Raw genomic sequence first — 14,619 nt, 5'->3', positions numbered from 1 at the left:
TCTTTCTTTCTTTCTTTCTTTCTTTCTTTCTTTCTTTCTTTCTTTCTTTCTTTCTTTCTTTCTTTCTTTCGGAGACAAGGTCTTACTTTGTATCCCTTGCTGGCCTAGAACTTACAGAGATCTGCCTGCTTTTTTTCTCTTGCGTGCTGGCAGTAAAGGTGTGTGCCACCTAACATCCCTCAGCCCGCCCCCCCCCCCCCTTTAACTTTTCAGTTTCACTAAGTTGCCCAGACTGACGCTGAACTCAGTAAGGATCAAGAACTTAGGAACCTTTGTCTCTGCTCCCCAGGAACTGACATCACAGCCCCAGGTCACTAGATCTATGTAGTTCTTCCCCTGTTGCTGAAACCCTGTACACTATTTTTGTCAGGAGGCCAGAATGTTGCAGATATTTTTCTTTCAAACTTTAGCTTGTTCTGAGATTCATCATATCCTTTCACGTGAGCTGAATATTTTGGGCAAATGGTATTTTTTTAAAAGATTTATTTATTATTACACACAAGTACACTGTAGTTGTCTTCTGACACACCAGAAAGAACGTCTCATTACGGGTGGTTGTGAGCCACCATGTGGTTGCTGGGATTTGAACTCAGGACCTTCGGAAGAGCAGTCAGTGCTCTTACCCGCTGAGCCATCTCGCCAGCCCTGTATATATTTTTAACACAGGTGTTTCCTTAGAAACAGTAAATAAAGCCACGGGGAAGAAAGTGTGGTGTGGAACTACTTTAGTTTCCCCTGGAATATGGTGTGGCTCCTTCTGGTACTTCCTTCTGGTAGCTTGCACTGCTTATTTTCTAAGAGGGGAAAGTAATTGAACTGTTCATTAAAACTAATTATTTATCTGCTCTTTTCCGGCTCTAAATAAATGGGAATGATTTTGACCTACTAAGGCTGCTCCATTCTATGAAACTCACATTGTTTGTGTACTGTTGGAGGGCCTCTTTAGGGGGTAAATTTGCTTTTTTCTGTGTTTGCCAGTAGTGATTCCTGTCTCGTACAGAACCTTGCATTTGGATTGTCTTCATCTTTAACTGGCCAGTGTTAAACATTCCAGGCGATTAGTAGTTTTTCCTGGTCTTTACTTCCCACCTCATAGTAGGGTTTGAAGTTTTAAAGCTGAAGAGACTGGTCCCTGAGATAGTCTAGTGTTTTTGTGCCTGAATGTGTTGGGCCTCTCAGGGCCTGCGTTCTCAGCGTTAACAAATACGCTACAGTTCTCAGGAGACCAGTGGGGCTTGTTTGTTGATCCTGCATTCTTATCCAGAGGAAGGAGGCTTTGAGAATGTCCAAGGAAGGGTAAGTGTGCTTACTGCACTTCCTCTGCTTTCTCTCTGCATAGAGACATGGTATCCGAGTAAACCGAAGATTAATAAGCAGTGCTGTCACTCTGAGTGTGGAGGTGGAGGCAGATGGAGCAAAATTCACCGAAGCTTAGCTTGTATCAACATACAATGTATCGTAAAGTCCTGTGCTGTGCTGAGACAGCACGAAGTGCCCTGCTTTTCCTCCTATGGAACTCAGTTTTGGTTTTGTTTATAACGATTAGAAGCAAACAGTGGTGGCCTACAAAGAATTGAGTGAAGTTTAAGATTTTAAAGACATTTAAAATAAATTGTACCTTTAGAAAATGGGGTGAAAGGTTGAAAAGCAGCTTCTGTTTCTGGACAGCAGAGGCACAAATAACTTCAAGTGTAATCTCTCACTCCTCTTCCACTCGGACTGTAAGATAGCTGTGTGAATTTTTACTTTCTAATTATTTTCTCAGATGTTTGAGAGTCTGAGTTATTGAGTCTCCTTTTTGTTACCTTTGTAATGAGTTAATTAAGTGCCAGGTTAACTGCCAGGTACTGCTGGCTGTTTGATTTCTCGCCTTTCTTGGCAGCTGTTCCGTTGCTGGTTCTTTTGCTCTGTAAGGAATTCTGAAGTGGCTCTAGGGTCTTGCACTCATGGTTTATTTAAATTGAATCATTTTTTATTATGGCCAAAGTAAAATTAATTGATCCACTTTACTACTGCTCTCTTTAAAACTTCATTACTGAAGAAAGAGAAGAACCGGGGTATTAATAATTCGGCATTATATTTTGATGTTTTATGATATCACTTGAATCTTTAGGCTTTTGTAGTTCTTTTTGTTTGTTTTACTTCCAGCACTGTTACAGATTGCGTCTGATAAAGCATTTTTTGATGGGGATTATCACAGATGCTGGTACATTTGTCAGATCTGTTTGTACATGTGGTTATTTAGAAAACGTGTTTGTAGATTTAGGGTGAACTATATTTCTAGGTAAAGTTAAACATTGGGACAGGTAATTATTGTTTATTTTCCCTTGTGATAAACCAGATGTTAGAGAAAGAGTATAGATCAAAAGGAGACCATAAAGGGTAAGATGGCCTTTAGGTTTCTCTGTCTCGGCTGGTGGGACAAAATCAATTAGCTTTATAAGTTGTAGCTATTTTTAGAAATCAGTGGATAAATTTTGTGCTTTGGAATGATTTTTTTAAAAACAAGTTTTCATGTAGCCCAGGCTGGACTATAACTCATTTTGTACATTAGGCTAGCCTTGAACTCTTAGTCCTCTTGCTTTACTTTCCAAGTGTTGGAATTGTGTGTGCCAGTATGACTTTGTTTAGAATCTTTACAGTCACTGTTTTTATCATTAATATTCATCAGTCTATTACTTTTTGACATCTCTGAAATATTCATGTGCCATAAAATGATGCTTCACAGAAGCAGGCCATATATTGGTACTGACCTCATAAGATTGTGATGGAGGTGACATTTTCCTGTTGCCTAGTGATGTAAGGTCAGTGGTCAATGCACAATGCATTACTTGTGTTCTGTGGTAATTCTGGATAGACAGATCGATTGTGCTGCCAGCCAGATAAAGTCCATATAATATGTATAGGACTGTCATGTGCTAGGAAAGCAACCTACTGACGGAGCTACACCTTCAGCCTTGAGATGTTCCTTTTTAAACAAACTACATGCACATAGAGGAACAATGCAACATGAGTTATAGACCCAACTACATGTATGTCACCTCAAATAAGGAAAAGTATTTTCTTAGTTAAAACATATAAAAGAATAAATAGATAAATTTGACTTCCTTAAAACAAACAAAACCTAACTTTGAAAGATAATCACTAAGAAAACAAAAACAGAAAGCCACAGAGTGTGAGAAAATATTCTTATATTTGTATCTGATGATGTAGTGTGTTCACATAAACCTATATCCAAAATATATGAAAACCTCTTAATAAGACAGGCAACATATCATAAAAATGGAGGAAAAAACATTTGAGTAGGGAAGAAAAAAAAAGACAAATGCCAAATAAGCACGCGCAAAGATGCTTATTCATCAGGGACTCTGGGCAGGAACCACAATGAAATGCCATTGCACACACATTAGAATGGCTAAAGCTAAAAATACTGCTAGGAGGATGTGTGTCCCAGGGCTGGAGCTAAGTGACAGAGTGCTTGGCTAGCATGTGTGAGGCTCTGCTTTCCAGCCCTAACACCAGTCAGTAAACCACAGTGTACCACAGCTGGTACCTCATGCCAGCTAAGGGAAAAGCAAGTCCAATGTTTGGCAGTAAGTTAAATATACCCTAGTAATTCCACTTTTAAAATATTTGCCCAAGAAAAATGAAAACATGAGTCCTTGAAGATTTATATATGATGCTTCATCACAGCATTTAGAATAGTCCCAACCTGGAAACAACCCAAATTGGATGGATAAACAAATTGTGGAATAGCTATACAATAGAGTCTTAAGAATAAAAGAAGTAATTATATATGCTGCAACATGGATAAATGTCAGAAGTACTATGCTAAATAAAAGAAGACAGATTTGGGGCTGGGCGTGGTAGTGCACGCTTTAATCCCAACACTCGGGAGGCAGAAACAGGCAGATTTCTGAGTTCGAGGCCAGCCTGGTCTACAGAGTGAGCTCCAGGACAGCCCGGGCTGTACAGCCACATATGTGACTCTATTTACATGGATACTGTAATGATGAGCAGAGAGCAGAGGCTAGAGATGAGTCACCAGTAAAGTGCTCATTGTGCATGCAGATCTGAGTTCGAGTCCCAGCTTCCATGTAAAAGCCAAGGGAGCAATCCCAGCAACTGATGAAGTGGGGGTGGAGACACAAGATTCTCTTGAGCTCACTGGCTAGCCAGCTTGCCAAGTTGATATGTAGCCAACTCAGTGAGAGACGATGCCTCAGAAAATTAGGTGGAGAGCAGTTGAAGACATCTAATGTCAGTTTGCATGCATGTCCCCACAGATGCACACAGGAACTGTACATAGAGCACAGCACAGTCACATACAACCAAACCAAACCCCCAGAGGTGGATGGCCCTGAGGGATGATACCATGGCACCATCACCCCCAAACCTACTCAGGCATGGGGAGGGAAAAAAAGCAGTGACCTTTGTGGCAATTTAGGGTCAGGAGTTGGGGAAAGTATTGTGAAAGGCCATGATATTTTTGGGTTGAAGGAAATAGTGGTAGTATTGTAGGATTGTATGCAGCTGTCAAAACTTAGCAACTGTATAGGTAATACAGTTGGGTCTTATTTGTATTCTCTCTTTCCTTTTCTAAAAAGAGATTGCCAAGGCTGTACGTGTCTTCTGGCCCAAGCAGTCCTGCTCAGCTTTGTTCCCAGCTTTTTTTAGTGGGTAAACTCTCCCTTAAAGCTGTTAGAATGCTCCCCATCCCTATGCAAGCGGAGGTTCTCTACATGCTAGATCAGTGATTAGACAGTGCCACCCCAACAGTTTTTATACATGTAATTAATTTGGGGTGCATATGTTTGTATGCAGCTGTACCCTTGTGTATATGTGGGAGTCAGAAGACGTGGGGGTGATTCACTTTTCCCTGTGAGTCCTGGGGATCACACTCAGCTCCTTTACCTTACCCGCTGAGCCAGCTTACTGCCTCATGCCCAGCATTTGAAATGAATTTTCTTCAAGTGCACTTCTGATGCCTTTGGTGGAAAGATAACATTGCCCATTATCTGCAGTTTTCATAGGCTTTCCCCCACGTTTAACATACTTTTTTTTTCTTTTGATACTGGGTAAAATACCACATAGAATTCAGGTTAAATTCTAGATTTGGTTTATTTTTGTTTTCAGTCACCTGGGAGCAGTATTAACTATCCTGGTAGTATGACTTTAGATCACAGCCTCTAGATGAGACTTGTTCACTTCTGAGAGGAGGTTTGCCCTCTCCCTTAATTGCTCTTGGACACCCACCCCCTATTCTAACTTGTGTGTGATATAAGTAAGTTTTTATAATTGGTGATATTGTCAATCTGAATCATCTTAAATTTTGTTCTATAGTTGTCTCAGTGTTGGTTTTTCCCTGTGAATTTTTTTTTTTTTTTTTTTTTTTTAGGAGATTGAAGCACTGTGCCCTGTGCTAAGGGAGCAGATTCTTGAACTTTTAAATATTATCTATGTAAATAAAATCAATATAATTCACCTTAACAATGATGCAAGGCATTTTATTCAGACAGAAAGCACTAGCTGCTGTTCTGTTGGTATGATCTGGGACCAAATGTGTCCCGTCCTAACTGTAAAAAGTAGTACTATATGATTTTTGCTTTTATAATGATTTCTGAGAATCCTAGTGCATATCTGAACGTAAGGTTTTTTTGTTTGGTTTTGTTTTTGTATAGAGGGTCTTACTGTGTGGCCCTGGTTAGCCTGGCACCAGCTATGCAGAGCAGACTGACCTTGAACTCACACGGATACGCTTGCCGCCTCCTCTTAAGTGCTGGGATTGCAGGTGTATGCCACCATGCCCAGTCAGAGCTGGTAATTTTTCAGAATCCATTTAGGTGGTAGAGTGAAGCCCAGTGATGGGTGGTTTGTACAGCAAGCACAGACCTTAGGTTTGCTCTCCAGGACCAGGAAGGTCTTATCTGTAAGTTCTTAACAGAATGCTGCTAAGGGGCATTGTTTTGGAATACAGTAAACACGCCATTTTAATTTCTTTTTAGAGTGTGAAATTCAGTAGCTTTAATATATGTAGAATTGTGCAACTGATAGCACTACCATCCTTCCTTCCTCTTTTCTCCCTCTGCTCCCCCTCTCTCTCCTCTCTTTTGCCTCTCATTTTTTCTTCTTGCCATTCATTTTTCTAGGGATTGAACTCAGGGTCTTGTGCTTGCTAGACTCAGCCAAATGGTATCCCTAGTTCTTTAAGTTTAGAACAATATATTTTTCCCACAAGAAATCCTGTGCCCATTAATAGGAATGTGTCCTCTCTACAAGCTTTCAAATTCTGGTACTAAGTTTCTAGTTTAAATTCCAGTTATTGTTATTTGTTGTGTTTGTTTAGTGTTGAGAAGGCTATAGATTTTGGTCTCAAATTTATAATCAAGCAAATGGTAAGAGAATTACTTAGTATTTTATGTGCATGGTAGAATGTATAGTTAAAATACTTATAATGTAAGATAAAATACTTATGGAATTATTTGTTGGTGAAATCTCTTCCATGCAATAGAAAAGCAATCTGAGCACCAGAAGCCGTTATGCTGCATAGCTCTTTGGCACAGTGAGATACTCTGTCACACTTCCGCCAGCTATCCAGACACTCTACCACCCAGAGGCAACCCACCTCAGGATAGTTTTTCTTTTTTTTTTTCTTTTTCTTTTTCAAATTTTTAATATTTTTTATTACGTATTTTCCTCAATTACATTTCCAATGCTATCCCAAAAGTCCCCCATAGCGCCCCCCCCCACACTTCCCTACCCACCCATTCCCATTCTTTTGGCCCTGGCATTCCCCTATATTGGGGCATATAAAGTTTGCAAGTCCAGTGGGCCTCTCTTTCCAGTGATGGCCGACTAGGCCATCTTTCGATACATATGCAGCTAGAGACAAGAGCTCCNGGGTNCTGGTTAGTNNATCATGTTGTTNCNNCNATAGGGTTGCANATCCCTTTANCTCCTTGGGTACTTTCTCTAGNTNCTCCATTGGGAGCCCTGTGATNCATCCAATAGCTGACTGTGAGCATCCACTTCTGTGTTTGCTAGGCCCCGGCATAGTCTCACAAGAGACAGCTATATCTGGGTCCTTTCAGCAAAATCTTGCTAGTGTATGCAATGGTGTCAGCTTTTGGAGCCTGATTATGGGATGGATCCCTGGATATGGCAGTCTCTAGATGGTCCATCCTTTCATCACAGCTCCAAACTTTGTCTCTGTAACTCCTTCCATGGGTGTTTTGTTCCTAGTTTTTCTTTACAAAAAAGATTTACTCCACTTTTGTAAATGTGTGCATGTGTGTGTCTGTGTCTACCACGTGTATGGGTGTCCACAGAGGCCAGAGAGGACATGACAGGTTCCCTGGAGCTGTAGTTACAATGGTTAGAAGGCATCTGATAAGGGTAATGGGATCTGAACTCAGGTCCGCGGTTCTGGAAGGATAAACATGCTCTGAACTGTTGAGCCATGTGACAGAGAAACTTGACTATAACAGTAGTGGACAGTGTATAGTTAACAGCATAAACAAAGCCTTAAGCGTGTTAAACAGCTTGATTAATAAAGCAATAACTAGCAAACAATAAGGTAATAACAGGAAAGGCTACATGGTATGGATGATACATACTTAATATTTTAGCAAAATAATAAAAGGCTTTCAACTCCTTGAAGATTCAAGAGCTTGTAATTTATTAGTTAAGTAGTTTTGAGCATTCACTAAGGATAATTTAGGAGGAGAGTAACTAGCTTTTAACATTTCCCATTCATTTTCAATTGATAATACTTCTAAACTATAGTAAAAACAAATTACATAGAGACAGAAAATATTTTGTTCCTTTTTTGAGATAGGTTCTCACTTGTAGCTCAGGCTAACCTCCCTTGTTCAAAAGTGCTGAGATTAAAGGACGTTTTATTATTATATTAGCAAATTATTTCTCTTATCAAATTGCTATAAAAATTTCTAAGTGATAGAAGTCTCTGGGTGGTGTCCTGGATTAGTGAAATGTTCGTGGTGAGAGCATTAGTCTGTGTATCACGTTTCCAGCAGCCCTGCCTCAGAGCAGTCAGCATCCGGATGAGGACAGACCAGTGGGAAATGTTTTCTGGAGAATTATGACCTTGCAAAATTAATGGGGTGAAAGACATGGATTCTAAAGACATTTGGAAGTGTGAAGGAGGGCACATAGATAATTGGATGCTGCTTTAAGCTTGAGTGGGGAAAGATGCAGAGGCAGGAACAGGAACAGATTGGGGGGAAAAGCAGCTAGGTTGTTTTCATCAAAAAGTCTGCATTTATGCCCTGGCGGTGCTGGTAGCTCACATCTTTGAACCAGCACTCGGGTGGCAGAGACAGGAGGATCTCTAAGTTTGAGGCCAGCCTGGTCCACAAAATGATTTCCTGGACAGCCAGGGCCAAACAGAGAACCATGTCTTGAAAAACAAACAAACAAACAATCTACGTTTTAGAGCATTTTTTTTCCTGTTTTTGTCTCATTCTATAGCCCCGACAGTTATCCTTTTTTTTTTTTAAGATTTATTTATTTTTATATCTAAGTACACTGTAGCTGTCTTCATATGCACCAGAAGAGGGCGTCAGATCTCATTACAGATGGTTGTGAGCCACCATGTGGTTGCTGGGATTTGAACTCAGGACCTTCGGAAGAGCAGTTGGTGCTCTTAACCACTGAGCCATCTCTCCAGCCCCCAGGCAGTTATCTTGCCTCCACCTAAGTGACATTTGCAGACATGACACTAATTTATTATAGTTCATAATTTGAGTTTACCTACTCAGATGCACTTGGAGTAGTTTCCTGCTAGCAGTTTGAATGCACCGCTGCAGCTGCTTACAGTGAAAATAGACGCCCAAGAGCATTTTACAGTCCTCTCACTTGTTGCAGTAACTGTTGTTGGGCGCTTGGCCAGGAAACTGTGACTCCCAAGCAAAGGGAGGAGTTACAGATGCAGTTCACCATTGCCAGAGAAACTCTATTCCAAATGGATTTGTGTGGAGCAACAGTGATATCCAATGACACGTTAAATTAGACACAGAGGTGTTTTCTCCCACACCGTCTCAGAAGATACATGGTGTGGAGGGGGCCTGGCTCGGGCTAAACAGTCTTTTAGAAGTTAGGTTAACATCACACACACTCAAAAATTGTTTTAGGGATTTTAAGAAGAACCTTGTTATGTGACTTCAGAAACTGCTTTACCCAGATAGTTTCAGTTTGCAAAACGGAAACCAGTGACAGATGAGGTAATTTTGCTTTGAATTATAGTCAGATCCAAACCAGTAGTTTGCTGTTTACAGAATTTCAAATATAATAAGTTGCATGTTTATGTTAAATCTTAGACTCTTAGATCCCTATTCTTAAAGCACATTATAGTAATGGTTTTATTTCTTGCAGCTAATATCTGTACCTGAATGGAATTTCTTCAGCTTTTTTTGCCTTACTGCTGTGGGATTTGATAGTAAATATTGCTAAAGGTGTTTTTACTGGAGTCTGTGTTTAGTTTTATAATGTTCCTGTGTATGTATCTCCTAGAAATTGTTTCTCCTGTTAATCCTCAGAGTGTTAGCTCACAGCTCTTATCTGTGGGAATTCTGGATGATAGTTGGATTTATGATTCTGATTTATAATTGGATGCCTAGTTTAGCCATGATGTTTTGGGTGATAATTACATGTTTTAAAGCATGCTTTTAATGTTTACAGATATGTTTATGCTCTTGAACATAGGTGAAATTATTCTGCTAGTTAATAGTTTAGTAAGACCATAGTAAGCTGCCACAGGCAGATCTGCAGAAAGGTCCTGGTATTTGTAGAAAAATTTGATTTTTCCCAAGTATGTAAATTGATTTGTTTTGAAATATGTGGGTCAATGAGCTTGTTTTTCTGTTAATACCTTGTAGTTGACATAATATCTTACACTTCATTTAATTTGTAAACTCGGTGGGGAACGGCCATTAGTCTCAAGCTGAGAGATAAGTGTCTGTTGAAGTCTATCCTGAGATATGTGAGGTTAGGTTTACATTTTCTCCTGTGCCAAAGACTTCTCTTTCAGCATTGGGTATTTGTGTATTTGGAAAGCTTAGCATATACATGCAGGAACTGTGTTTGGCTTAGTTCTCTGTAACAATTGTTCCTTTGCTTATTACAGCTTAGCTTACACAGCAAATTAGATTTCATTTCTGTATACCTTCTTCTATGTTCATAGTTTAAGTTAGGGAAAGAAAAGGAAAGCTGAGACTATAGGTGAGGTTTTCACATAAAGATCACAACAGAAGTGAGGGCATAGGAGTGATGCTCTCTTAAGTTTAGCAGGGGATGCTACGATTTAGAGTGCTTGCTTTGAATGAAAAGGAAAGGATATTTGATGCAAGTTTTTCATAAATGTATTTTTCCTAATTAAAATGTTTTATTAATATATTGTGTGTACGTGTTTGCGTGCAAATGTTTGTATGTGGGAACTCATGCCACCGCAGGCACTTGGAGAGGTCAAAGGACAACTGAGCGAGTGAGTTCTCCTCTTTGATGGTATTCCTAAGACTGAACTCAGATTGCCATGCTTGGCAGCAAGAGCTTTTACCCACTTGCCAGATCTTATTTTCTAATCTTAAGAACATACAAAGTTTTGTAGCTCTGACTATTCCCAAAGGATATTTTGTGATATTTGTCACAGAATGAGATGTGTATTCTAGCACACATCGGTAAATGTGTTGATGGAGTAGATAATGTGATTAGTCAACTCAGAGAGGGGTGAGACATGCAACTTGATGGATATTTAGCCATGATTACTTTGGCAAAAATAGATTTTCATATTTCTGAAATATGTTATTCCCAACATTAGCAAGGGTGCCCTGCTCTTGCTGTCTTTTCAAAATGCGTCTACTTTGAAAGATTCCCATGGCTATGCAGGTGCAGCCTTTTTTTTTTTCCCTGACCAAGAAAAGAGCTTTGCTTTGAGACATTTCTTCTGCGTTACTGTCTTCCCTGCTACCTCAGCTGCACCTAAAACCAGCTAACATCTTTTTCCTATCAAAGTTGAAGTTGCTTTTTAAAAACTACGTTGTTCTGGACCTATTTCTTAAGATATATGAGGTGGAAGAGCAATCCTCCTCATCTCCTTGCTGCCTGTGTTCCCTGAGGGTATTTTAGGCACATCAGCTGTTACGGCTCTGAGCAAGGCTTCATCCAGTTGGCCCCCTTGCCTGTTGAAAAGCCTCAGCCGTAGTAGCTTTCGGTTTTTAGAGTTAGAACCATTATTTTGTGTCTTTCTCCAGTGTTTTTTCAAAAGGATTTATGTAGGTGGGGATTGTCAGTCGTCAGGTAGATTTTGCTTTCAGTGAAAAAACAGGATAAAACCTGAGAGGAGGATCACTGTGGTATTTGGAGCTAAGTAGCTCTGTGTGTGTGTGTGTGTGTGTGTGTGTAGCAGTTGTTGCTTTGTGATGATTGCTTGATGTGCAAGCCCTATCTATGTTTGCTTTTCTAGCACCTCAAACTACTAGAAACAAAGAACTAAAACAGAAAGGCTTGGGGAGCTGCCACTCTTCCTCTAGGTTCTTTTTTCTTTCAGCTGACAACATTTTCTTTTTCCTTTCTCTTAGTATGCTTAAGTCAAGATAATGATGTTCCAAAAACTAGGTTTTTAAAAAAAAAAAAATTACATTCCAGCCATTGCTCCTACCACCCCCAACCCCCGTGGTTCCCTTTCCCATTCTTCCTCCCCTTTGCCTCTGAGAGGGTGCTCCCCTCCCACCTAGCCTCCCTTCCCTTGGGCCTACATCTTCTCCCACGCGGCCACACCAAGCACTCCTGTGCTACCTGTGTGCTGGAGGCCTCAGACCAGCCCATGTATGCTGCCTGATTGGTGGCTCAGCGTCTGGGAGCTTCCTGGGAGCTGGCTAATTTAAGACTGCTGGTCTTCCTATGGGGTCACCCCGTTCAGCTTCTTCAAGCCGTCCCGTAATTCAACTATAGGGGTCCTGACTTCAGTCCAATGGTTGTGTGTAAGTATCTGTGTCTGTCTCAGTCAGCTGCAGGTAGGGCCTCAGAGGACAGCCATGCTCGGCTCTTGTCTTCAATCTCTTCTCCATTTTTGTCCCTGCAGTTCTTTTAGACAGGATCAGTTCTGGGTCAGAAATTTTGACTGTGGGTTAGTAACCCTGAGCCAGAGTTTCTCTGTGTAAACTTGGTTGACCCAGAACTGACTATGTAGGTGAGTGTGACTTCAAGTTCATACGAGCTCTGCCTGCCTCTGCTGAGTTAAAAGGTGTTTGCCACCACACCTGCCCCCTACCTCCCCAGAGGAGTTTAAGGGGAGTATGAAAATTTTATGTAATACTTCTTTCAGAATCTAACAGACTTACTGAGCTAACCTGTGTGTGGGAGCAGTGAAATCCATGAGATGCAAATGGTTTTCATAGAAAATAAATGATAGTGTTCCATCTTCAGTTGAATTATTTTAAGCAATTCTTTGGGAATGCATTCTTTAAAACTGTCCATTTTATTATAATTTGTAACACAAAGAAGTCTAAAGTTTTAAAAGTGTGTGTGTTTGAGAGAGAGAGAGAGAGAGACAGACAGACATAGACACAGGCACAGAGACACAGACAGGGTCACTATGTAGTTGAGAATCACCTTGAACTTCTGCCCACCCTGCCTCCACCTGGGTTATAGGTGTATGTTCCATGCTTGGTTTTATGTAATGCTTGAGATTGAACCAAGGGCATTGTATATGCTAAGCTCCTTAGACCTTGGAGGTTTTTTTTTTTTTTTTTTTTTTAATTTTAGACAGGGCTACACCATGTATGACCCAGCCTGGCTTGAACATGAGGTTGGCCTGCTTCAGCCTGTTCCTTCACACCTGACTTATTTCCCATATTATTTGTTTATTTGCTTGGGCTTTTGTTTTCTTTTGAGACAGGGTCTATTTGTGTAGCTCAGGCTGGCCTGGAACTCATGTAGCCAGCCCAGGCTGGCTTGTGATTTGTGATCCTCCTGCCTTAGACTCCCCACTGCTGGGATTACAGGAACGTGCTGTCACATCTAGCTTTATTTTTTGTTATGTTACAAAGTTTGGCTTTTAATTCCTGGCTTTGAATTTGCTACTCCTGCCTTAGCTAACCTCCTCATTACTTCAGCGTGGGCCTACCTTACCACTGGATCAAACTGTTAGTAGTCTCCAAGCAGACAAATAGCAGAAAAGAAAACCCAGTTGAAAAAAAAAATAGGCAATTTATATGTCTTAGGAAGACATGTAAATTGCCAACAGATACATGAAAAAGTATTTAAAATCACAGATCATCTAATCTAAGAGGTCCAAATTAATATCGCAATTAGATATACAAAAGTTTGGCATAAATTGTTATATCCACAGTGAAAAATGGCACCAAGTTTCCCAAAGAAATCAAAGTAATAAAAGTACCCAAAGAAAATGAGATCACCCACCTTGCCCACTGCTCTCCAGTGTTCATTGCATCGTTACGAATTACAGCATTCATCCATTGATGTAGGGTAAATTTGAACTCTCTAAACATATCAGAGGAACATTATTTAGCTTTCAAAGGGAGATTCTACCATTTGCAACCACTTACATGAACTTAGATGACATTGTACTGAGTAAATACATCAAATACAGGAATATACTGCATAGTATCACTTGCATTTGAAACTTAAGAAAAAAAGGTAAATTCATAGCTATGGAGAGTATACTCATTGTATGTGTGAGATACATAACTACAGTTATCTAGGAGCCATTTGTCCAAGGCTTGACGGTACAGTGTGAGCACAGGTAATAATGAGCTGGTGTATTAGAAAGGCAAGGGAGGGAGGGAGGGAGACTTAGCTGCGTGGCATGTTTAAGTTGCTTGGTCCCTAGTACAGTAGTCACTGTGTATGTTATATCCATTCATCATGTTAAACACCATAAATATATACAATAATATAATGTCAGTTGGGAAAATAAAATAAATGACAGTATAAAAAATAGTAAAATAGCGTCATTAAACTTTAATGTTGATCAAGATATGATTTTCTTATTCTTTTATAGGGTGTTTGTGAACCGAAGTTTAGCCATGGAAAAAATAAAGTGTTTTGGTTTTGATATGGATTATACCCTTGCCGGTAAGTAATGACTTTTGAACTCTTAAGAACTGCTGATCTTGATGCAACAGTGGGTCCACAGGAAGTTCAGTGGTCACTTGTTCATGGAATCATTTATTTGGCTGCATGAGCTCTTGTCGGGTTATTTTTCCATTGAGATTGTGAACATTGAAGTTACCCAGTATTCTTGAGAGTTGGTTCCTGAGCTTGTACAGATAATTAGAAAAAGTCGTAACTTACTTTAAAATTCTTGTAAAAACCCTTTTTACTAAAATTATAGATTAATGAATACATTAATGTGTGTACTTGGGCATTTTGGCTCTAATTCTTTTAAGCTGTTTTTCAAAAATAGAAAAAAACTTTTTCTGACAGATGTCACACTATGCTCTAAGTTGACCTGGAACTCATTCATACAGGCTGACCTGGAACTCATTCATGCAGGCTGACCTGGAACTCACTCATGCAGGCTGACCTGGAACTCACTCATGCAGGCTGACCTGGAACTCACTCATGCAGGCTGACCTGGAA

The 14,619-nt window shown here is 40.1% G+C and overlaps 1 protein-coding gene across 5 annotated transcripts in view; it reads left to right on the top strand.

Annotated features, from left to right (window-relative positions):
* The window catches only part of Nt5c2 (5'-nucleotidase, cytosolic II), a 137,370-nt gene that overhangs the window by 85,425 nt on the left and 37,326 nt on the right, over positions 1–14,619 (top strand). For all 5 annotated transcript variants that reach the window (XM_029472571.1, XM_021151587.2, XM_021151588.2 and 2 more), the window contains exon 3: positions 14,039–14,112. In XM_029472571.1, the coding sequence (XP_029328431.1) occupies positions 14,039–14,112 (74 nt within the window). The remainder of the gene's footprint in view (positions 1–14,038; positions 14,113–14,619) is intronic.

Source organism: Mus caroli, chromosome 19 (genome assembly GCF_900094665.2).
Source record: "Mus caroli chromosome 19, CAROLI_EIJ_v1.1, whole genome shotgun sequence".
NCBI classification, from domain to species: domain Eukaryota; kingdom Metazoa; phylum Chordata; class Mammalia; order Rodentia; family Muridae; genus Mus; species Mus caroli.
This window is presented reverse-complemented; position numbering and strand designations above follow the sequence as displayed.